This window comes from Carassius carassius, chromosome 21 (assembly GCF_963082965.1).
Source record: "Carassius carassius chromosome 21, fCarCar2.1, whole genome shotgun sequence".
Taxonomy (NCBI): Eukaryota; Metazoa; Chordata; class Actinopteri; order Cypriniformes; family Cyprinidae; genus Carassius; species Carassius carassius.
Window position 1 is genome coordinate 23,473,657 of NC_081775.1, and position 26,609 is coordinate 23,500,265.

The following is a 26,609-nucleotide window of genomic DNA, read 5'->3' on the forward strand; positions in this document are numbered from 1 at the left end:
TGTCCTATCTGTTTATTTTCTTTCTATTTATTATAAATATAACAGTCAAAAAGGCATCTAACACTAGCTTGCTCTATTCTTTTTCTATTCTATCTGTTTTCTTTTTATTTATTATGTAATAAAAAAAACTTGCTTTGTGTACTACATTAAGCTAACTGAGACTTTTATAGTACATGTATATTATTGCTCTTTTGTTGATTTTGATTGCTTCCATTGTCCTCATTTGTAAGTCGCTTTGGATAAAAGTGTCTGCTAAATGACTAAATGTAATGTAAATGTACATATAAATATACACATTACACACATAAATATTATGTAAACACAAACTTTTATTTCGGATGCGATTAATCATGATTAATCAGTTTAACAGCACTAACTGTTTTCTATTTTAATATATTTAAGTGATGCAGTGATGCAAACCTGAATTTTCAGCATCATTGCATCATAATCATTACTACAGTCTTTAGTGTCACACGATCTTCGGAAATCATTGTAATATGCTGTTTTACTGTTCAAGAAACATTTCTTATTATTATCAGTGTTGAAAACCGTTGTGCTGCTGAATACTTTCATGAAAACAAAGTAAAGGTTTATTTTGTTTAGGATTCTTTGATGAATAGAAAGTTTTAAAAAAAGCATTTATTTGAAATAGAGATCCTTTGTTACATTATAAAATGTTTACTGCCACATTTAATCAATTGAATGTGTCACGTTTTGTAAATTTTATTTATTTTTACATAAATCAAAAATTAGTGTTGCTACTTGCTACTAGTGAGCGCAAGTATTAAGCGACGTTATGGCATTTGCTCTAGCACCTTTTGCAGATGCCAGTCTTCAAAAATTATGACTCATCTGGGTAGTTTTATTAACTTAAAATCGTCCATCATAATGTTTGAACCAAATCCACACCTTTATTTGAATGCAGATCTCATACACTTCTTTTGGGCTATATTACTCTGTCTATGAGGCAGGTAGGTCTGATAGATGATGACTCCTCCTCACTGAACCCTCTTACAGCGACTGATCAGAGCGCTTCTGTAATGCCCCCCTTCACACGTCTGATAAACTGAGATCAAACACGGGCTAATTAGGTGAGTCAAGCGCACCCCGAGCAGCTCCATCAATATGCGTCCTGTACACCACACATATGCAAATACACATGCTAATTACGACTAATGAGCCTAAATATTCATGAGTTGCTCCTAAAGGTCTCATGAGCCCTTGCTGCGTGCCAACATGAAGCGAACACTGCCGAGTGCCAGACGTGAAACCTGATCGGAAATGTCACTGTTCATTCTTGCTACTTTGAACACCTTTCTTTTTATCTTTGGTTTTGCTAACTTTAGACAGGCGAATGCTGACAGTTGGAAGCACAGCTCCCACTTGGGGAAGTCAGGAAAAAATTTTATATACATATTTATCTAATGCCCTGTGTTGATTTCACATATATTGACTTTTCAGCGTATTGACAGTTGCTTGGTTTCCTTGATTGCAGCATTGGACTGAGTAGCCCCGCCCACTGTGAAATCTAATTGGTTCACAATTCCACTCTGCTTAACTGCACACTAAACTTAAAAGGTTCTGATTGGGTCACTCCACTCCATGCGTTTATATCACTCCATCACACTGCTTTTGTTAGTGTACAATGCTAATTTCATCTAATTGCTTATAACTGGACACTTGTTATATCGCTAATGATTAGGACAGATTATTATACAGTACCTTAATAGTTAAATTCTTGATTTTGATTGATTGACAAAATGCAGATAAACCCCTGTTCAGAATTAGTTTTTTCTTTTTCTTTTTTTTTCTGCATGGACATGTTAAATTAATCAAAAGTGACAGTAAAGACATTTATCATTTTATAAAATATTTATATTTCTAATAAATGTTTGTACATTTTAAACATTATCCAGCACAACTGTTTTAACATCGAAAATAATAGGAAATATTTTTTGAGCACCAAATCATTTATATTAGAAGGATTTCTGAAGGATGATGTGACCCTAAAGACTGGATTAGTGGCTGCTGAAAATTAATTTGCCATCACAGAAATAAATGTAAATACATTAACATAGATCAGCTGTTTTAAATAATAATCTTTCACAGTATTACAGTGTTTTGCTGTATTTTTGATAAAAAAAAAAAAAATAGAGCTTAGATGAGACTTATTTAATAAAACTTATAAAATCTTACCACCCCTAAATGTTTGAATGGTATCGTATTTGTGTTAAATGTGCATTTCTCAATTCATCTGTATGTCTGATAATGAATCTTACCAATGACTTCTTTTTTCCTGTTTCCTGCAGATTTTATGCTGCTGAAATTTGCATCGCTCTTAATTTTTTGCATGAGAAGGGTATCATTTACCGGGATTTAAAACTGGACAATGTACTATTAGACCAGGATGGCCATATCAAGATTACAGACTATGGCATGTGCAAGGTAAAACCTATTGCTAAAAGAAATCGTCTTAGATGTATCTCCGCTTAAGTAAAAACATACTTTAAACACAGGGTAAAACTCATAACAGATTTTTTGAATTGTTACAGGAGGGAATCAGACCAGGTGACACCACCAGCACATTCTGCGGGACGCCCAACTACATCGCCCCAGAGATCCTGAGGGGAGAGGATTACGGTAGGCTTGACTGCATGAATACTCATTATCAGTACTGTATAATCCCGAGTTAAACAGAGCCCAGTGTTTAATATAATTATATTTTAGAAATTCAAAAAAAAAAAGTCATTAAAGTTACTGAAAGAATAATAAAATATATATTTTTTGTTAAGTCAGTCACACTGGTAAAGATAGAACACACACACTCACACTTTTTTGGCATTTTTGCTGTCTCTGTCTCTCTCAGGGTTCAGTGTAGACTGGTGGGCTCTGGGAGTGCTCATGTTTGAAATGATGGCAGGCCGGTCTCCCTTCGACATCATCACTGACAATCCTGATATGAACACAGAGGAATATCTCTTCCAGGGTGAGTTCTTGTGAATTCAACTGAAACTGTATTATTTATGTAAGTTCCTAATGAAGTTAATGTCCACTGTGAGTTTTACTCAGTTGCCAAGCCAATTTTTACTTGCATTTGGCACTTGTTGGGTGTTCATTTTGAACATACTCAATTTTTTTTACAGTGATGCAGTCCTTCTGACTGATATATATTAATCCATATATTTCCAACTTGGGAAAATGTTAACGGAGTAATTTAATTTAAACGGTTTAATTAAAAATCTTTTTTTCATCTCATCTTTACAATAATTAGTATTACATTCATATTTTTCGCCCCCCTCTTAAATTTCTTCTTTAAATAATCTTCACAAAAGAAAATAAAAAGATTCGCTTTTTTGTTTTCTCCCTAATTTGTTGGTTAAAAGTTAAATACATGAATATAAGTCTTTTTGTGCTGTCACACAAGTTTGATTTTATTAATTAAAACATTTATGACTTAATGGAAAGATTGAATGTGTTTTGAACATGACTCCATTAGCATATCTAGTTGAAGGTTAATATTTATCTTTATATGATTAATTAAAGCATACAGTTAATTTAAAATATTTAGAACACGCCTGCATTATAATTACTTAGAATGAATTAAATGTTTCCTTTATATGAAAATTATTCATGGCATAATTTGACTATTCAAAGTATTAAAGCAGTAATATTATTACTTAGATATGTGCTCTTATTAGAGTTGTATATGGTTTATTGTGGAGATAACACTCTTGATATTAAAATGTAATTTAAAAACCAAAAAAAGTCTCTGCATGCTGCATTCATTTGATCAAAAGTACAGTAAATAGTACTGTGAAATATCATTACATTTTAAAGTAACTGTTTTTAAAAAACATATTTTATAAAAAAATATAATAAATACTAATGTATTGACATACTTTACAATGCAATTTATTCCTGTGATGACAAAGCTGATATTTTTAGCGGCCATTACTCAAGTCTTCAATCCTTCAGAAATCCTTATAATATGCTTATCTGATGCTCAAGTATCGTTTCTTCTTGTAATTAATGTTAAAAACAATTGTTTTCCTTAATATTTTTGTGAAAATCATGATAATTTTTAAAGATTTTTTGCTAAAACAAAAAGAAGAAAGTAATTGTAATTGTAAAAAAAAATTGTAGCATAATAAATTGTCTTACTGTCACGGTTTGATCAATTTCAAACAAACAAAAAACAACAACTTTTGAACGGTAGTGTAGATTTTTGTAGTGTTCTGTAGCGTGTATATATATATATATATATATATATATATATATATATATATATATAATTTAACATTTGTGAGCCCTACCTGGCATTTTTTTAGTCCTTTTATGGGACATTCTTTCATCCCCACTTTCCTCACCTCCAGTCCATCTCCAGAGCAGAGACTGTGTGGTCATCTGCTTCCCTGTCTGTTCTCTGGTGCTCCAGCAGAGAGGGCAGCATGCTCCTGGATCTCTCTCATCCATACAGACACACACGACATGAACCTGGATCTCTCTCCACAACCGGAACTCCGTTCCCCCCGATCCAAACCTCAGTTCGTCCATATGCTGCAGCGCCGTCCCAGTCCAACCTCCCCCCGGCCCTACACAGCCTCCCACTGCCGGCGCTCCGCCGCCCACCCAGGAGCAGGGCAGATGCTGCCACCGCCGAGCCAACACTTTAGCCGCTTTCGGGCCGCCATCCAAACCGCGTCACAGCAGCAGGGCAGAGCCCCAGCAAGACTTAAATCCCTTTAGCCTTTCATTCGGAAAAGAAAACAAACAGGGGATGTGGCATTCGGAGAGGGGAAAGATAAACGCTCGTCTGCACTCTATCTTTGAGAGAGATGAAATTTAACAGGCTTTGCTTCTGGATGGTCGCCCGAGATGCGCAACTGTAAAAGAAATCCGAAAAAGCAGGGATGAGACGTATTAAAAAGACACATTTTTTACTTTTTGTGGGGTGTTTTAAATCCACTTAACACCGCGACAGAATTTTATGAATTTACAGAAATAAACACGGAGCGGGGAGGAATCTTTTGAGTCTTTGATTGAATATTGAAGGGTTTATTCAGGCGTCTGTAGTGCGTGGGCGTACGAGTGAGAGATTTTGTGCATGTGGGTTAAAGCCTGTCTCTCTCTAACACCGCCGCACAACACGACGACCATACTCTGCAAGAATGACTCATACGCTTTTATCTTCTGTCTTCTCTTTCAGTCATTTTGGAGAAGCCGATACGGATTCCCAGGTCATTGTCTGTTAAGGCTGCGAGTGTGCTGAAAGGCTTTCTAAACAAGGTGAGAACAGGGTGTACTTTGTACGTGAAAGAACACTGCAGAGTGCGATACAACTGTCGTGTTATTGCAAAACACAAGAAGACAAGAAAAAGTGGACAAAAACGACACTGTAAAGAGTTAAGAAGTAAAAAGCTGTTGTATAGACTATTGTTGCTGTATATCAAGTAGTAGTTCATGTAGCATACCAAGGTTAAGGGATTCCCAATAGGTTGAATGTACTGTAAGGTGCTTTAATAAAAGGGTTCTTGAAAAACATTACAGAACAGTCCTACCCTCTTCAATGTCATGCTTCTATTATAACTATACTGTAAGACTGGGAATTTCAACTTTGAGAAAAAAAAAAAAAAGTTAAAAGAAATTCAATGAATTTCTACTGCCCACAACCCTGAATTGAAATGCACCAATCAAAGAAGTGGTCGTTACCATGGAAACATAATTCACAGTAATTTACACAGCAGTTAGTTTTTGCAGGCTAAAGGCAGGTAAAATTAGCTAATGTCAGTTATAGCAATAAAAATAGTCATTTGTTGTTTTAGTGTTTCTTTATTTTGTATATGACTATTTTTATAGCAATAAAAATAGTCATTTGTTGTTTTAGTGTTTCTTTATTTTGCCTATTCGGATTTATATTTTTAGCTAAATATTTACAGTAAATGCTAGGAGTATAAACTCAGTTTTGACATTACGGTTTGGTATGGTTTCGGTACAGCAGGGGGGAAGCTAAATATAAAATAGCTTTTTTTAATGAAACCGTGGTTTACTGAACAAATTCCTCTTTCTTTAAATACTTCAAATTAATTTATAATTGAAGTTTTCTTAGGGATAAAAATCTATCTCAGCTTATGCTCTAAACTGTTGGGGACCCTTTTACATTACTATATGCTTACAATTAACAACAGAGCCCAAACTTAAATTCAATTACTATTTATTTTTTAAATATAAAAATCAACCATCAATTTAAAAAAAGTATGCAAACATGCAAGTTGCACATAATGCAGTTTTTAAACTTCTAAATTATACATTTTCTATGTGTTGCTGAAATATATTAATTTACCGTAACTTGTTTCTTAACAGATTTGTGCGTACATTAATTAAAGGGTTAGTTCACCCAAAAGGAAAATTAGCCCATAAATTACTTACCATCAAGTCATCATAGCTGTATATGACTTTCTTCTTTCAGACATATCCAGTCAGTTATATTAAAAATTGTCTTTGATCTTTCAAGCTGTTTAATGCCACTCAGTGGGTGTTGCATACATCAGTACAAAAGAAGTTAAATAAAAAGTGCCCATCTATTAAAAAAATAAAATTTTCACACGGCTCCAGGGGTGAACAAAGTCCTCCTGTAGCAAAAGATCAAAACAAAACAAAGGTTACTAATTAGAAGTACAAAACCAGGATTTGTAAAAAAAAAAAAAAAAAAAAAAAAAAAAGAATGTCGGAGGATTTCGATATAAGCCAAGAGGAGACTGGTTTTCCCTAGCTAAAGTAAGGAAACTTTGAACATTATTCAAATGTTCGCACGCACACAGCTCTTTTGCCTTTTGTGAAAAATGAGTCATTTATACATGTTTTAACATAATTTATTCATGACTAACATAGGCTATAGGCCGCTTGGAAGTTGGAACAAAGAAATAAAATAAGTCCTCTGTAACATCGTAACACCCCAGCACTCTAAATAGGCCTAGACAGACAATTAGCCTATAAATAGGCAAACGTGCCAATAAAAATGAGTCTTTCATAACAAATTAAATTCAAATAAATTTTAAATTAAGATAACGAAATTAAGATAAAGGCTCCGCTGGATTTGCTTCGCCACTAGCAGCTGTAATTTAATTAAAAAAAATGCCAACATTAGACTATATACTCTGTCTAGCTATATTATGTATTTAAGACTCAATTAATATTTAGTTATAATTTAAAAAACCTTTTACTCACCAAGGTTAGGCTACATGTTTTTGTGGAGGAAATTTATTAAATCCACTGTAGATGGCTTCAGCGCGTTCCTGTGCTCACTGATGGTGCGTCCAGCAACAAAACCCATTGGCTCATTGTTCTATTATAAACATCGTCAAAACTTTTCCACACCTCAGACTCAGACTCACCTTCTCAGCATCCATTTTCACATTTTTCTCTCGCTTATCGAAATGCATCATGACCACTCATTTACCACACAAACTGGAGCGCAAACCGGAGCACAAGCCTGAGCCCGACCCGAGTTCATGTAAAATGATAGGAATTAAGCCCAAAACAAGTTTGGCAAAAGATCTTCAGCTCTACTCTACATCACTATGTGGGAAGATTTGCATAATGCCGCCCCGATGTTCACGCAAAGAAAGAAGGCCCTAATTTTTATTCTCTCTGTTGTCGCCACTGCCATGTCGTGGAATCGCTGTGTGTTTTGTTGTGAAAGTGAAACTACTTGTTTGGTCTTCCAAAAGAGGACACTACTAGAAATCAGTGGATAAGTTGTATTTGAACACTGTTCCAGAACAGTTAAACCCAAATATTCAGATGTTTGCTGCACATTTTATGGAGGATGAGGACCAGTTTCCTGAACCAGTAGCCTGCAATGTTCTTTTTAGCAGCATCGTATGACCCCTTTAAACATCTTGAAAGATCAAAGACAAATTTTAATGTAACTTTGATTGGATTTGTATGAAAGAAGAAAGTCATTTACACCTAGGATGACTTGAGGATGAGTAATTTATAAGCTAATTTTCATTTTTGGGTGAACTAACCCTTTAAGACATCACTAACAGGTAAAGTAAAATATAATAAGTATATGGCCTAATATTTCCCAAATTATCTTCTCTAGACTTAATTTCTCTAGTGAACTAATAAGCTGCAGACACTGATGACTTGCCTGAGGTATTAAATATTACCCTGGCATTTTGTTTTGACGTCTTTCCATTGTTGAAACTGATTGAGCGATTGAAGCATGAGATGTTCATTCATGTTTATTTTATTTGTTCAGTACACATGCGCACTGAACTGTACCGTTACACCTTTTACATTTTATGTTTTAAAATTCATAATAAAAATGTATATATACATATATATATATATATATATACCAGAATGTTTCAATTACATCGTATATAATTCTTTACGTAATGCATTGTTTATTCTTTGTCCTTTGAAACCTTGCACACTGAGGTTTATAAATGAGTCTCTTTACTCTCCATAAATGTGCATGTAGTTTGCCTCTGATTAAACAAATATATGTGCTATAATGAGGAGGGTCATCATCCTCCAGATGAAACCAATCTCTTGAGTGTGTGCAAGCTTCTTTTCGTGTGCCCATGTGTGTGACGGCTTGATTAAATCTGTGAATAATGAAGCGTTTTCCTTTAATCGTCGAGACAAATTGCATTTATTGAAGCTCTGGGGTTCTTCAAACTCAACAGCAGCCTGTAATCAGTGTTATCAGCCCTCTTCATTGGGATTAAATGAGTGTAGATCAACTCAGCGAGTAACTTCCAGACCCCTGAATCCTCATCTAACGTTTCAGGGCACAAGATAATGTCTGCAACATATGCTAGAGTGAATGTGTTAAACTCCATTCTGCTGAAATAAAGAGGACATGAAATGAATAGGTTCCATGTATTTGATGTTCTCTGCACCAGATCTGGCTTTTGTTAGACATGTTATTAATAGAGTATGTGTTCTGTTTAGGACCCAAAAGAGAGGCTGGGATGCCAAGTTCAGACCGGATTCACAGACATCAAGTCTCATACATTCTTCAGAAGCATAGACTGGGACCAGGTAGGCAAACATGGCTTTAAGTCACTTTTTAATATATGGAAAGCATAAAAGATCTATAACACAGCCCCGCATCTTGAATACTCCTTTTTTTATATATTTAAGCCAGTATTACAGCAGCTCTTTCAAAGTTGTTTATGAAGAACACTATGGGAAGAGAGGATGCAGTGTGTGGCCATTGATAATTGGACGTTATCCTCCGTACCAGCTGCAGAAATGAAAGAGAATATCAAATGAGATTCAGCCTTTGCTGAAGTGGCACAAGGTTTAAGGGGGGATGTTAATTGGTCTGGTATAAATGATGCACACAATGCTGAAACATGAAAGTCAGTGAGAGAGCATACAATATTCAGGAGCTGTAGAAAGCGGTGTGTGTGAGTGTGTAATGAGTGTATTAGTATGTGTAAGAAAACTTTGGATGCAATGCGGAGAGGTAGAGATTGATAGGTTAGAATGAGGGAAGAAGTATAGTTAATAGACTTTTGGTCAGACTGTCATATATAGTCTCACACAGAATCTGCACCTGTTGAATTGCGAAGAGAATTTATAAATTTACATAGAATTTACACTCCTGTCATTTATAGAATCATCATGTTCTTTAAACATTTATGCAAAAAACAGGTAATTACTTTTATACAATTTCAATCTTTCACAGCTACTTTTTAAGCACATTACATTTGTTTATTTTGTTAAAATGATATTAAAATTCATGCATGTGCAGTGTTATTCCAAAAAGAAAAAATGCTTGACTTTGTAATATTTTAACACTTGGAGCCATTCTGGTCTGTAAAGCTTACATTTCATGATTTAGTCTGTTAATGGTTAAAATCAAGTTCTGCCTAAATCTCAAGTTACAGAAGTAAAATTAATTGTTTCATGCTGATTTTGAAGCTGCTGAGGCTGCATATTTGGGGGTTTGGGGCTCTTTACCCACCTAAATAAGGCCTGAACCCATGAACCCTTTAAATATGTCTCAACAGGGGTTTCGGTTAGTTCTGATAAAAAAAAACTGTTGATAAAACACAAAAACTTTTGTCACTTTATTATAGATTATAGATCACAAATGTTACACAATATGTAGTTTTTTGTTTTAAAAAAGGCCTGAGATGTAAACAGGCCATACCTTTTTTATTCTAAATGCAGGTTATTAATGAATGATTCAATGATTCATCCATGAATATGCTTCATTTTTAATTCGAATTTTTACCTTTCTGCATTTTTTTCTTCTTCTTTTTTTTCTTTTCTTTTCTATAATTTATTTTATTCGGACATACATCACAATATAGAAGGAAAGATATATCACTACCTGTGTTACATTGTGATATTTAACATCTGTCTTATCTTTGAAATCAGTGCAGAGTGTGAAACCAGCATGCAGAAGATTCAAAACTGCAGAGACAGCAAAGTAGCCTTTTTTCCACAATATCTTCCACTTGCCTCAGAGGCTCTGTACGTGTACTGTACATCTTCACATAACTGAGTCCTCAGCCAGGCGTTCAGCTGTGATCTGTCGTGTTTTATTAGCTGTAATTACAGTAAGTGTTGGCTGGTCGTGTCCATCGTGTGTTTCCACGAAGGTCAGCATCGTGGAAAGGAAATTATACGCTATAGAGCTCTGTCACTTATGCACCATGCTTAAGCTGCTGGGATTTTCCGCCACTTTACTAGTGCAATGGATGAGTTTGCACACACACACACACACATACACACACACGAAGTCACTGTTCTATACGTGGAATCAACCCCCTGAGCTCCTCTAATGAACGGGGTTGCGCTACACTTGTTGTTAATTGCTCATGAATGAATGAAGACATTGATTTGATGCTCAACTGAAAGCATGTTGGCTGTCTAAACTATTCCTGCGTCTACCCTGATATACACAGTTCAAGTGGATATATTCGCTGCAGTTCTTCTGTAAGAGTTTCTTTGCAGCATATTTCTTTCAGCTTGACCTTTTCAGTAGAAGCTATAATTGCCATTTCAGACATTTCTGTTTTGATTATTGATCGTTCACGTGTGTCTGGCACCTGTCTGTGTGTGATGAGTGATCATTTGTCTTTCAGCTTTACCAGATGTCAAAGAAGTTTCTTTAACATACTAATACATACACATTTGGGTTTCTTAAAATATAATATTAAAACACACTCTCAGTTTTCCTCTAGCAGTGTTCTGCAGTAGATGTGCATGTATCATAGGAAAATTTAAATTTTTGTCATTTTTCTGAACATACAGATTTTAAGTTATCTATTTTATTTACCTTCTGTGGTAGAAATCACATTTTTGTGTTTTAATGAAAAAGCCAATTAATTTGTCTTGCTAAGGATAATTTTAATAGCTAGCATTTTATGTATCCTACATTCTATGATTTTTTTATGCACAATTTGACAAAATCACAGCATAACTGGATATGACAAGCAATAAAATATTCCATATCTTAATTTTTCTTTATCATGCAATATTTTATACCTAAAATGCTTAACTTACATGATTATTCTTGGTAACCAAGACAGTTGACAGCAGTAATTACAATCCTTTTGTGTAAAAATGATATTTTTACAGGTTTGAAATCACAGTATTTATTAAAATATTTATTATTAAAGTTTTATTAAAGTTCAGTCATTATTATTACTCATTTGATTAAATAATTTAGATAAACCGTTTATTTAAATTAGTTTATTATTAAGCTTATTTAACTTAAAGTTATTGCTTAAAGAAAATAGTAAGCAATACTTTTATAGAATTTTATGTTTTAGGATTAAAAGATTGTTAATGATTTATACTAATATAATATTAATTATATAATAATTAAAATATTTGTATTATTATAATATATATATATATATATATATTAATATTTTTTTTTTTACAAAATATTTTAAACTACTTTTCAAAGGATGAAGTAAAGTTTCCCAGATCGTTTTAATGTGACCTTCGTAAAGCAAAAAGCAGAGAAAAAAGTTGTTTCTTTTTTCAGTCTCAATAAAAATAAGGTGACATAAAAGTGCCTGTCATTGGAGTATAACCTATAGTTAAATATTTTATGAAGCATGTTGAGACTATTTTGAAAATGTTACGGCAGAGCGGAAGAAGGTGGAAATAGGAAAAATGAGAGAATCTTCAGTTTTCCTTTAGGGACTGTGATTTAGACAGTGAGAGACAGAGGGGGTGAAAGAGTGGGAGAGCGAGGCCGATTTTGACAGTGTGAGGCAGATTGCAAAAGATAGAGTGAGAAGGGCTTGAATGAGGAGCGGGAAATGATTTTAGACAGCGAGAGACAAAGTGGGAGAGAGTGAGAAAAGGAGAGAGAGATGAATGAGAAGAGTGAGGTGCATGAGATGGTGAGAGACAAAGTGATAGAGAGCGAGCTGAATGAGAAAGCAGGGGGTAGACTGAGAGAGTGGGAGAGAGACAGAATGGTACGGCTTCTCTCCGCTCAGACAGATCCTCTTCACACCGTCTGCAGTGTGGGCCCTGGAGGGGAGACGCAGCACAACTCTCACTCTCTGTGACGCCAGCTTGTAAAGACAGATTTAGCAGGGGAGGCTGCACAGGAAGTTCTCATCTGAGATCAGTCCTGAGACCCAAGAGGCTTGTTTTGGAACTGGTGCATGTAGATCCTCAAGTGGGGAGAAATCAGTAACAATTTTCTCTCTTAATGTTTCTTCACATTTTGAATTCGGAAACTCATTCGACAGCATAAACAGGATAATGTGGTCCAAAAGCCTGCGACCACTTTGAAAGTGTGTGATTTAAGACTTGAAATGTTTTAAAAGAAACACCGATACAAAGAAAAACAATACATTTGAGAAGAAAATACTCAAGACGTCATGGGCTATTTGAGATTGCGTGAGAGCATGATGAACGCACTAACATGCTTCATGCCTCGTAGTCTCTGGATTAGTGTGAAGAACAGAGCAATTGTGATTATAGAAACAAAGAATGACTGCATCTTCATTGTGGATCCTTGCACAGAATCATATATATATAATTACTACCTTACTGTCTTTACAACACACTAATAATCACTGTCTTAAACACTAATAATATTGTAACACTTAAAAATCTTTAAATCAACACTAGCTTTTTTCACATTATAATTCATAAATTCAGTGTATGCATAGTCATAAATTATGGATAAATTCACTTGTAGCATCAAAAACAAATGATTTTTTATATATTTAGATCAAATGAATAGATTTATAGAGTGTTTTGTATTAGTGTGTGTGTGTGTGTGTGTGTGTGTGTGTGTGTGTGGATGTAACACATTGAATTAAGCATGTAGATTTGAAGTAGAAAAACTGAAATTAAATTGTCGTAAAACATACTCCAGTAATCCTTGTTTTATTTACAACTTAAAAAAAATAAATAAATAAATAAAAAAAGACAGTGTAGCTAATCCTATTGTTTGTGAATTTCCTGTTTTTCTTATCCACAGCTGCAGTTAAATCAGTGTCTTTTCTAATGTTTATGGAAAGATGCAACTGTAAATCAGAGTCATTGTTTGGTCTTAAAAGATTAAGTCTTAAAGTCATAAGTCATTTTATTCAAATTGGCTCAATTAAATGAATCATTGTAATTCAAACCTTGGTTTGCTTTTTTAAAGTGGTGAATAGAAAGAAACCTGCTTTTCTCTTTTATTCTAGAACACAGTCAGAACAGCCGTGACATGCTCTCATAGGGATCAGACAATGCATGCCTGGTAGATTTTGATTTCAGCCAGCTTTGCCACTTCAGTTGTATGAATGTATTAATAATAATTATCCATTCCTGTGAAAGCAGATATCTGTGTATGTGTGAGAGAAGGCTAGTTCGAACACTGTTTTTCTTTTGCTCTCTACTGGAACATACTTGAGAATTAAAAAGAAGATGTTATTTATTAAAGATGTCTTTCACATGACCACATATGCTCTTTTACTGATAGGTCACCCAAAATATTTAAAGGGGTCATATGATTCTTTTTTAAAGATCATTATTTTGTGTATTTGGTGTAATAGAATATGTTGGCATGCTTTAATGTTCAAAAAACACATTATTCTTCAAATACTGTACATTATTGTAGGTCCTCTATGCCCCGCTTCTCTCAAACGCGTTGTTTTCTACAAAGTCCCTCCTTCTGACAAGAGCAGTCTGCTCTGATTGGCCAACTGACCCAGTGCATTGTGATTAGCTGATCACCGCAAACACGCAGAAATGTAACGGCCCTTTCCATAATCACAAGCTTCATAAATAAATGTAAAGACAGTTAATAATGTCATTAGTTTTACAATCAGTTCAAGCCTGATAGGGGAACAGGGTCGCGTGACAGACACAATGATGAAGCTCATATGTGTTTGCAATACACAAGCAACGGACGGTTAAGACATCTGACTCCACTGTGTGACCCCGTCTCTCTCTCTCTCTCTCTCTCTCTCTCACACACACACACACACACACACAAGCGACATGCAAAACTCTGCATTTGAACATTCAGTAGCAAATACTTAAATTAATAACAAAACATACTTCCACTAGCTGATTCAGAAGCACCAGATTGTCGTAACAAAGTCAAAATAACCTTCTCTCCTAGGTTTACAAACGGTCATCCATAAAATGTATTGCTGTTCTGTTGTAAGTAATCTTAAAGATCTTTAATCGCATCATATGACCCCTTTAAATTCTGCCAATATATACTGAACCTCATGTCATTCCAAACATTGTTTTTTTTTCACAGAAGTATTTATGAATTAATTAATATTGTATGGCCAAAACCTTTTTCAAAATATTTTCTTTTTTGTGTACAGAGGAAAAATAAAAACTCCGTACTGATCACAGATACACAAATACAGATCTGGAAAAAACATGGTGACAGAATACAAATTTTTAAGTGGTCTATACCTTTAAGAGACATTGGTCCTGCGTTTGTATGACTGGTATTAATATCTGCATCTGTTGACCTGATCCACAGTCAGGGCAGATTAGCATTTACATTACAAATCCAATATGGTCACATGCATTTCCAATGTGCATTTACTGTGATCAATCGCTATACGCCTGTGATGCAATCACCAATAATACATTAATGCCAGGTGTAAAGGGAGCCATATTGTCCCACTGCAATCAGCCCCGTGTCATCCTAGCAAATTACTAGTGAGTTTATGATCATTTAGTCACTGAGAGGATGATGCCAGACCCCGACAGAGAGACTGAGAGAGCGGCGGGAAGCGAGAACTAGCGAAGGAGCTGTGTGGGAATAATCCACTCCCACACATCAGCGTGAAGAGTCTCTGTGCATCTGGATGGGTGTGTGCGTGTAATTGGTTTTCTGCTACAGAGACGAGCATTAGCATGTTCCACCAGGCAGGTTGCAGCCAACTGCGTCATGCCTGGCTCTTTGGAGTCAATGGCCTCGGGAATAAAAAACATGCACACATGGCGGCTGGGCACCAATTAACATCTTTTTTTTCCCCTGTGTGTCGTCTTTAACTCTCTCTGTTATGTCTCTCTCCGCTTTTGTTTTGAGTGTTTTGCTCTTGGGATAGAGTAGGATGTCGTTCACTACCGTTTAGAAGTTTGGGGTCGGTAAGATTTTCTCTTATGCTTACCAAGGCTGTTGTTATTTGATCAAAAATACAGTAAAAACAGTAATATTGTTAAATATTATTATGATTTAAAATAACTTATCCAGGCTATTGTAATATGTTTAAAATGTTATTTTATTCCTGTGATGGCAAAGCTGAATTTTTAACAGCCAATTATGCTATTTTTCAGGGTCACATGACCCTTAAAACAAATCTGAAATTCAAATATGCTGATTGGGTGCTCAATAAACATTTCTTATTGATGTTAAAATCACTTATGCTGCTTAATATTTAGTATTTTTTGTAAACCATAATACATTTTGTCAACAATACAGAACATACATTTATTTAAAGTATAAATCTTTTGTAACACTGTAATTGTCTTTACTGTCAATTTTGATCAATTTAATGCATCCTTGTTGAATAAAAGTAAAAAATGTAAAAAAAATCTGAGTTTTGAAATGTAGTGTATACAGTACACTAAAAACTAAGAGAAAAGGGAACAGAAGGGAAATGGAAACCTAGCAGGTTCTTTTGACTTTGGCCACACTTAAGCATCCACCTAGCAATGGCTTAGAAACTGCATAGAAACACATAAAAAACACCCAGAACATTTGCCCCCAAATATCAGTGAGATTTGCACAAAAACCACTCAGAGTTTCTTTAATAAATGTAAAAGCATTTTGACAGACCAACACAAGAGACATTAAGCTGGACTCATGAATTAGACTAAATAGAGAGAGTGAGATAGTAGTGAAAGGAGAGAAGGGAGGCCATCTGTTCCAGTTTGTGCAGATCGGCGTGGAGTGGAACACAGCAGGATCATGTCCTCAAAACACACTGAGAACGTTAGAGAGGCAAAAAGAGTCCTAACGTGAAAACAAACCTTATCTGACCTGTAGTGTTGACGTCCACAGAATCTGTCCATTCTGACAAGTGCTTAACATCAAACCTCTACAATACAAAAAAAATAGCACGTCTCTTGCTTTCTTCTTTCTGCCCTCCGTTACTTCTTTCCTTGTCCCTCTCTACTTTATTATCTTTTATTAAAAGCACTTTGAAATACTTCTCGACTCAAACAAACTTAAGTGTCCCTCACTCAAGGGCCATTCGCCCTCTTTCGGTTCATTTCAGAGTGTTTTTAATGCAGTGATTAATGGAATATTATTCATTAGTGGCCTTGAGTGAAAATCAAAAATTCTTTGCTTTCTTTTGTCTGGTTTTTTTTTTTTTTTTTTTTTTTTAGTTTTATTTAAAGCGGATGTCATGCTGAGTCAACCATTTATGAAATATCATCAACATTAGTACATATGATCTGGTACATCTTTGGCATTTGTGCAATTTATGTTTTTACATATTAACTTCCTAACTAGATGTTATCAAAGTCATGCTTGATTATAAATGGCATTTCTTCTGTTCCATTCCATACCTGAAAAATACCAATAAAAGCTTATCATTCTAATCTAATATGTGCTTGTTTACCCAGTATTTTTTGTTTGCACAGTTTTTTTGGGTTTTTTTTGCTCATGGACTTCACTCAAAAATTTCCTCTGAGAAACTTCCTCCATCCTTAATTTCGTGCTGCACAGAAAATTGCAGTGGTTACCAAAGCTAAATTTGAAAGGAGTCATGCATAGAGGGTACCATGTGGTTAGCTTGGCAACATGATAACGATAGAATCTGTTGAAATCAATTGTAATTTTAATCACCTGCATTGATTGCTATTTTTGTCGCTGGCTTCAATCAGTCACTTCTGAGGTTTTAGTTCAGGTAGAAAACTTAAAAGGTCTATATAAAAGGTCTTAAAAGGTCTATATAAAGCTCAACAAAAATAATTTATTTCTTTTGGCTCAATCAGGCCAGTGGTTCAGATTTTTACTTGCCCTAGATGGCAACATTTTTCTTTCCCTAGCTTTTCAACATTTTGGCAATGCTATTCCTATTCACTCATAAAAACAAAAGGTTCCAAAAGGAGGTTTTCACAGTGATGCCATAGAATAACCATTTTTGGTTTCCCACAGAACCTTTCAGCGAACAGATTTTCTTAGTGTGAAGAACATATTAAAAATCTAAAGAACATTTCTCCACAATGGAAATGTTCCATGTTAAAGGCTCTTCATGGAACCATAGATGCCAGAATCTTTGCTTTTAAGAATGTTGTTGAACTCTGCAGTGTAGAGCTTATAAAGAGCATAGAAGTTCGTCAGATAGATCAGGGTTCTTAATATTATAATGTTGGAATGGATTGCATTCTAATAAGTCATTTTCTCACTTTCTCCTCTAGCTGGAACAGAAGCAGGTGACGCCACCGTTCAAACCTCAGATCACAGACGACTACGGTTTAGATAACTTTGACACGCAGTTCACCAACGAACCCGTGCAGCTAACACCAGACGATGAGTAAGTATTGAAAAATGTGATCCTTGGCCAAAAGGGATTTCATTACCACAGATGATCAGTAAAGATCTCTGACAAAAGAATCACTCCACCTGTTTTCCAACGACCTGTTCAGTTGCTAAAAACCGCTAATACGACTTGTCTTGTGGTGTTTGGTAAAATGTGTCCAGATTTGAATTTTGAAAAGACAAACTGGCATCTCCTTGCACACTGTAACATCTTCCAAATGTTTAAATGAAAATTAAAGTCAGTCGTCACTTCTGCGGAATCCATCTCGAGAGCGATTATGTAACAATTTAACGACTTCAAAGTTACATGACTGCACCAGCAGAAGATTTAGGCGTTTAATAACGGGGGTTTCCACTCAGCTTGATTCTCCTGGTCAGGGTGGTGAGGTTTACGTCTAAGATTCCCCTTCAGAAGTGAGAGCGAGATGAAGTGAAATGGTTTACCCATCTGGAGGCTATCGTCAAGAGGTGGTGATGTCATATGGAAACATCCCCTCTGGAGTTTCTGATTGCTTTACAGTATGAGGTGCACCGAAAAGGGCCGCATTGAAAGGGAGGACAAAGAACAGCTCTTAAATGGTGAAAACCTGATGCCGAGAGGCATTAAAACCCAGAGATTCATGTGGAAACTGGCTTTAATCAGTGTGAAGTGAGTTTCTAGGGGGGCTTTTATGCATTCAAGTCTTTTCTTTGCTCGCTCATTCATAAACTCGGTCCTTTTGAATACTGCAGTGATTAACACAAGTGCTAAAATAAGAGAGCCAGTCAACTCAATGCAAAAAATGTGCATTTATTTGATGGCGGAGGATTGAATACATTTGGGTCAGTTGTTGAGGTCTCGCCCCATTTCTCTCAAGAGATTCTTCGGACATTCCAGTCATTCTGTGTGGAGAACAATCATGCCGGGCTTTGAGACGTATTGTTCTGTAGAGGTGCATTTCTCTGGAGAGGGACTCCAGTCTTCACAATGACTTTTATATTCCGGCTGAATTTGTTATTCTGATTTGATCCATAGAGACAGGCAATCCTTAAGCTTATAAAAAAGAATTCCTGTTTTCAATTTACATTAAATGGAGCTCCAAAAATGCAGCTCCGAAAGAGGACGGTATCTTTGATTAACGGTGTGATTTGGTACTGTGACTGAAATGCATTTCGTTTTATTGAAAAAATCTGAGAGCTATGCATTTAAAATGTACAATTCCATTCAGTCGAACTGGATTGGATCTGTCTATCATTCTATCTATCTATCTATCTATCTATCTATCTATCTATCTATCTATCTATCTATCTATCTATCTATCTATCTATCTATCTATCTATCTATCTATCTATCTATCTATCTATCTATCTATCTATCTATCTGTCATTTTATCATTCTTTCGTTCCATCCATTCTTGTTCTATCATTCTATCTACTTTTCCATCCATCCATCCATGTGAATTTCAATACATTTTAATTATACTTCCTTAAATTCAAATTCAAGTTTGATGCAATTCTGCATCCTGTTTTCTACCTTAATTCAAATTCACGAATGAGGTCATCCAGTATCTTGAGGTGATTTGATATTTTCACTCTCCACGAGAAACTCAAGATGTACTTCACTGAACTATGAACACTAACTGTTGAGAAACACAATCAGTCTATAAGCCAATTGAAGTCAGTATGTTGGTAAACCTGTCACTCATAATTAGCAGAACGCAAGTGGGCTGCAGTCAGATGAACTGACAGACAGTAATCTATAGAGCCATGGCGGGTTCTTAGTTCAATACGAGATTTTCCAAGCAGGCTTCAAAGGAACGCAGCAGCCAGACACTTCAAAAGCGGAGCGAGCTCTGGAAAAGCCTGACGTCCCACACGGTGGAGGAGAGGAGGAGGGGGAGGAAGTGATGGAAGCCTTTTTTGTTTGACGGATCTGGCAGACGAAAAAAGAGGGTGGGGGGTGAAATCCTTCCTTGTAAGAGATTTAGTCTTTTGGATTAAAGGAAAGTGCGTCCAGAGTGGGATGTGTCTCAGAGCGCAGCGGAAAAGGATGAACTGGACTCCATTGCGACTAGAGACACGATTCCCTTTTTTTTTTTACATGCTCACACAAACAGCTTATAAAGGAACTTGGATTCCCAATGCATTACTATCTAGCTTTGTTTTACACAAAGTACGCTACCGGTCAAAAGTTTAAGGTTAGCAAGATCGTTCAAAAACATTGAAAATGTCACAAAATATTTATTTTTCAAATAATGCTGTTGTTTTGAACAAATGTTCCACAAAAATATAAAAAAAGCACAAATCAAATAAAAAAAAAACACAAAATCAACATATCAGAAGGATTTCTGAAGGATCATGTGAAGACTGGAGTAATGGCTGCTGAAAATTTAGCTTTGCCATCACAGGAATAAATAACATTTTAAAATATATTCAAATGAAAAGGTTACTTTAAATTGTAGTACTATTTCCGAATATTACTGCATAGTTGATAAATCTTCCCGACAACCTTTTCTAGTGTGCATTTTTAATGGCCCATAATTAGTGTATTTTCTACTCATACCTTTCAATTAAAGCCATTCCCTTTCATAACAAATGTTTGCATTACTAATCTTGAAAGGAAAGGAAATGCTGGTAGTGTTAGATGTGTTAGAAGTGTTATAGGTGGACTTTAAAAATGTTAAAATTGTACCAAAGCTTGCTTGCTTTTTGTCTTTCAAATCAGTTCCACCTTGTAATTCTTTTCTGAAGAAACATTTGTGCTGTAAAGAGGCTTGTTTATTTTGGTCAGCACCCAGAATGTCCGTCTTTCAGTGTTTCTTCCTCTGCGGCATTACACATTTCCCCCCTGCTCTCCCTTTGAAACCTGAGCCTGATATTACGGCATAGAGGTGTCATTCATGTTATTTTAGGTTTCACTCTTGCTGGAGGCATTTCGACCCCACACACACCCACATACAGTCAAGTGGCCCTCTGGGGACTTTATTCAAACAGACACAGCACAAACACAATTCGGCACTGAACCCGGATCTAGTGAAATATCAGTTCTTACAGAGCTTGTTATAAAGGAAAATTGTCCTCCACGGACCGTGTTTGACAGAACGTGATAAACGAGTTTTGAATCGGTTCAGCATTACGCCATAGAAGAGGTGGAGCACTATAGCAGTGTGGTATCCCCAAATGGCTGATAAAATAGATCAATGGATTCCTGAGGTTCTGAAGAGCAAGAGGTCTGATTTCAGCAAGAATGTTACCATCTCGGATCACTGCCATTGCAGAAAATAGCCAAGAGGAGAAAGACGCCGCTGAATTTCTCAATTGTACTCCAGTGAAATTGTGTCTGCCCCCTCTGTGGTTAACCAGCCTCTCGACGCAGATGAAGAAAGGTTGTTGTTGTTGTTGTTTCTGGTGGTCAGTCTGCATTTACAGATGTGCTCATAAATTTATATTTCCCCTGCAGAATCTGTAAAATGTGTGGCCTTTTTGAAAGATAACAAAATAGATGCAATCTCTAAAAAATCTAATAAAAATAAATGAAAAATGATTTCTCCGTACTGCCCTGAAGTACCATACCAGACAAGTATACACCATTTCATCTTGTTTAATGTTTTTGTTCACCAAGGCTACATTCATTTGATAAAATATACAGTAAAACATCAATATTGTGAAATATTATTAGTTTAAAATCGAGATTTATTGTATATATAAATACGCACACATACATGTACATTTTAAAGACAAAATATAAATATATATTACGTATATTTCTTAAATATATACATTTATGTATGTGTATTTATACAAATATACCTGTTTTTATACAGTCTATGAAATATACACATAAATAGCCATTACTGTAGTCTTCATTACTGACCCATACTTTTAAATATAAGCATGTATTCCTCAAGAAAATAGACATTGTGCATTTTTTTATTAAATTTTGTCGGTAAAAAATTTCTTAATTCTTAATTTCCCAGTCGATCAAGTAGCAAATTAAAATAAATATTAAAAATAGCAGCTGTATTTAACCAGACTGGAAATAAAATATCAAATTGAGCATACTCTTCTTGGCAATGTTTGCGACTTTTAGCTGTTTTCGCATTATTGCCTCAAGTTAAATAACCCTGCCAGTTAAATGAATAAATGTAGATGTGATGCCAAAAAACAATTTTTTTTCTCTCTGCAATGACTTATTAGCACCTAAAAGAAATTCAGTTCATAAACTACACCTCATTCTCTTTTCCCCTAATTTATGCTTTAAGCCACAGTATGGGACATGTAGAGTTGAATTGTAGCTCTTCTATTAATAATGTTGATTTCTCTCCTCAGGGATGTGATAAAGAGAATAGACCAGTCTGAGTTTGAAGGATTCGAGTACATTAATCCTCTGCTGCTCTCCAATGAAGAAACCGTATGAGGGAAGAACAATCCGGCTGATGTTTCTCTGCCTGCGGCTCCACAAGACTACTACAGCTGAGTTTAGCTCAGACTCAGACATGTGTCACAGAGAAGAACTTTTCCCTAAAACTGTGTTCAAGACAAAAAGCAACACTAAGACTTAAAGTTTCGGACCCTGCTTGAGTTATTTTGGGATTACACTGGAAGAAGAAATGACTGGAGGATCTTCAGAAAACAAACTCAGAACGATTCCCCAAATTTCAGCTGTTGATTGTCTTCCTGCTTCCCAGCAACCTCTTTCATTTTCACGCCCATGTTTGTGTGTGCGCGCGCAGTGTTGCCTGGGACTAAAGTTGGTTCCTTTAATGTGTGCCTGCGTCAATCAGAGACTACATTTCCCATCAAGCCTAGCTAAATATGACAGTTCTAACTTAATGTGCACTTTTATTTTGTTCCATTTTTTAAATTTTGGGATTCTCTTTAATCTTGTATGAGGCTCGTCCTCGAGCAAAACAAGAATGTATAATGTTAGAAAAGTAAAAAAAAAATTGTATTATAGTGTAGGTAGTCAATCAAAGAATTTATGATGCCTTCTATGATGCAAAGTGGCACATTTTAATTCATGTCCATGATGGTTTCATCCACACTGGGTAGCTGTGCTTTAAACCGCATCTTTGAACCACCCATGTTGGTTTTATAGAGTAAATGGGAGATAAAATGTGTTTTTTGAAGAAGTGCCTCAAAGATCCAAAATTCACCATGCAAACTGCTCTGAACTCGTTAGATTGGAGTTAGTTGCACCATCCAATGAGAAGATGGGCTGTAGGTGTTATTATTATTATTTACATAACACAAACACACTGATACATACGTAAAAAAAAAACATTAAAGTTATTAGACACTGAATGATCACAAGCCCACATACAGACCAGCAGCAATATAAGAAACCTAGGTTTACTGGAAAAACGTTCCTCTATCCATGTTTTTGCGCAAATTATGGTTATGGGGCAGATTGTTAATTAAGAAAGACTTTTTTTGCACAATATTATGTTGCGACCTCAAAACACTTGTATGGTGCATGATTTTTAATACATTAAAAAATTTGCACCAGATGACTGATGCATATGTATGGTTTTTCCCACACATATGTAAATTTGCTCGGTAGCTCACCCGGTACAGCATTGCACAAGTCACAGACAGTTACAGACTTGTAGAAGCAAGTTAAAAATCACTCACGTTTGCTTCAATTAGGTTTAGGGTCAGTACGTTATTTTCAAATGCTATAGAGCATTAACACACAACATACAACCTCACCGGAAATTTAATTTCCGAACCACCACATTAAAAAAAGCAACCAACATAAAATGATGCCAGATTTATAAATCTAGTTTAGATAAAACTGAATGCACTTTTAGCATTTCACATTGAAAGTCAAAAAACAACAAAATATAATTTTGCATAAATGTGGCCATAGGCACGTTTTTCCCAATGAGCCTGGGTTTAATATTACAGTAAAACTCAATACAAGTGCACACTATATTACTAAAATGGCTGCTCCTGTTGTACTCATGTGATCTGTCAATAACGTGCTGTTGAGACCTTGTGGAGAGTGAGAGAACACAAACAAGGGTTTGTACGTGATGTCGCTGGTGTTGTGTGGTGGTAAAATTGTGCAACAGTGATGTGACTGAATCTCAGATGACCTAAACACATGGTGGAACTGTCTTTGCAGTCGCAGTCAGATGCTTAAATTTAACCCATTGCAACACTTAATATCAAACACAGTTTGCACAGAATTCTAATCTTTTATCATTCAGTGGCAGGTTGTGTTCAGAATGGAGTTCTAGCCTGCTACTGTACTTGTAGAATATACTGTATTCTGTCTACTATTTGTATTAATAGTAGATGAAATGATTGTCAATATTCCACGATAAACACTTTTCAGATATTAGTAAGCTACACTGTCACATTACCTTGGGATGTTGCCTATAAGCAACTAATGACTATTTGTATTTTAGAATCAATTTTGTGTAAAAATGCTGAGTCTTTACAGAATAGTAAGCCAAGAAAAAGAGTTGGAAATGGAAGGTCAAGTTGTGTGTATTGCATTATGGAATATGTTATTCTGCACTGTGTGTGTCTTGGCAAACGTAGTAGGTCATCTGGGTATCCCATGCATACTGTGCACAGTGTACATACTGCAGAGATTGTGAGGGTAGCATGTCAATAGCCGTACACTCCTACACACAACTAAACTATCATGTCTATTTAAATTCCAGTCCACACAAAAAAGCTCTTAAAAATTAACTTCAAAATCCGTAATTTTCCTTTAAAGAGAAAAACAGCCAATCACAGGCTAGCTTGACTGATTAATCCATCACAGTGATAAGGTATTGTGTTATTAAGCAACTAGATATGTTTTCTATCTTCCATTGCATTTAATCTCCAAGTTTTTGGGTTTTTATTCCCCTCTTTTCCTGAAGAGTGAAGACAACACTCTTAGATGTGAACGCTTTGATGAAATCAGACCTGTATGAAGAATTCCTGCCATGTTAACAGGATTAATTAGCTGCTTTTGTGTCAGACAGTAGCGAGATTAGCAGACGGCTAAGAACAAAGAACGGCCCGGGAGATAACAAGCGTGACGAACGTAACGATAACGAGGTAGAGAGCAAAGCCACCATGCTTTCAGCTCTCTAATGAAAAGCTGGTACAAAAACAGGCACAACATTTTGAAGAATTCCACTATTTATGAATGATTGTTTGTGACAGGAACTTCAGGTGAATGCAAACTGAATAGTTTTCCATTCCAGTATAGTTTGACAGGGCCATTGCAACTGCAGATTTTCAGGTTTTCAAGGTAAAGGTGGTCCTACACAAAATTTGCTTGATTTTCATTCCTGTACACCAATGATTATTTTCACAAACTGTATGAAAAAAGGTACTATGATATATTACAAAGGACCAAGTAATCATCAACTTAATTTTCCACCAGCTTGAGCCAATGTACAGAACCCACATAAAATGGTGTCAGATTTATGATTTTGCTTTGTTGGGGTTTTATTCATGTTTATATTTGAACTGGAATGAGTTTTGGCATAAATGTAAATATCTGTAATTTAACCCTTCAGATTTTCACAGAAAAAAAAAAGAAATAAATCTGTTTCTGCATCATTATAAGAGATATCTGAATCCAGCGTCCAAGCCGCTAGTCTCAAACTTAGAGCCCAAGACTGCAATAAAATACAAGTTCCTGTCCCTGAAAACATTTTAAGCAAGAAATTTCCATTATTTATCAACTTGCCAAATACAAAAGCTGTCGCAAGCTGTTTTCTGCTTTTTCTTTTTTTGGTTCTTTCCTTACATTGACTCCAAAGCAAGTGACGCTCTTATCAATGTGCTACAGGGGAATACTTTTATATTTGAAGTGTTTGTTTTATAACTTATTGTAAATGAAAGCTCTAGTAGAGTTTCTGTGGGCTGAGGGTGGGAGAGAGAGATGTGAACATGTCTTTGGGTTTATGAAGTTTAGTCTTAAGCATCTTAGATAACAACTGTAAATCAGTAAATGTTCATTGTACTGACTTCACATTTCCTGTCTCATGATTTCTGGGTGTGGAGAAAAGAAGAAAAAGAAAAGAAAAACACTGGTTTGTGAGAGAGCACTGTCTTTATTGCACAATGCATATTTACCAATCATATCTTATAAGAAGTATTTACAGGAAAAGTTCACCCAAAAGTGAAAAGGCCATCCAAGTTTGTTTCTTTTATCTCAACAGATTTGGCGAAGTTTAGCATTACATCACTTGCTCACTATTCAGTGAATGGGTGCCGTCAGAGTGAGTGTTTAAACAGCTGATAAAAACATCACAAAAATGTGTTTGTAATAAGACCACATTTAAGACGTTTTTAATTTCAAACCAGGCTATTTATCCATATTATTGCTTTTTCCTGAGAAAGGGTAATCTCCTCTGAATCAGGAGAGAAATATGCACAGATCAAACAGAAGTGGAAGTTTGACAGAAGTGGAAACTATCTAAAACAGTTCTAAAGTATGTCAATGGGGTTTTGATTTGAGAGGACAACATGGGATGGACTTTTTCACTGGGGGAAGTGTTATTGTGGACTATGGACCAGAAGTGAAAGTTTAAAATTAAAACAGTGTAATGATGGATTTGTTTATTACAAACACGCAGCTTTTCACTTGACAAGACATTAA

The 26,609-nt window shown here is 35.6% G+C and overlaps 1 protein-coding gene across 4 annotated transcripts in view; it reads left to right on the forward strand.

Annotated features, from left to right (window-relative positions):
• Nucleotides 1–25,975, forward strand: part of prkcz (protein kinase C, zeta) — a 104,047-nt gene extending 78,072 nt beyond the window's left edge. For all 4 annotated transcript variants that reach the window (XM_059503909.1, XM_059503912.1, XM_059503911.1 and 1 more), the window contains 7 exons: nt 2,310–2,445; nt 2,553–2,640; nt 2,867–2,986; nt 5,207–5,286; nt 8,965–9,054; nt 17,893–18,008; nt 22,322–25,975. In XM_059503909.1, the coding sequence (XP_059359892.1) occupies nt 2,310–2,445; nt 2,553–2,640; nt 2,867–2,986; nt 5,207–5,286; nt 8,965–9,054; nt 17,893–18,008; nt 22,322–22,409 (718 nt within the window). In that variant the 3' untranslated portion in view covers nt 22,410–25,975. The remainder of the gene's footprint in view (nt 1–2,309; nt 2,446–2,552; nt 2,641–2,866; nt 2,987–5,206; nt 5,287–8,964; nt 9,055–17,892; nt 18,009–22,321) is intronic.
• Nucleotides 25,976–26,609: the final 634 nt, after the last annotated feature.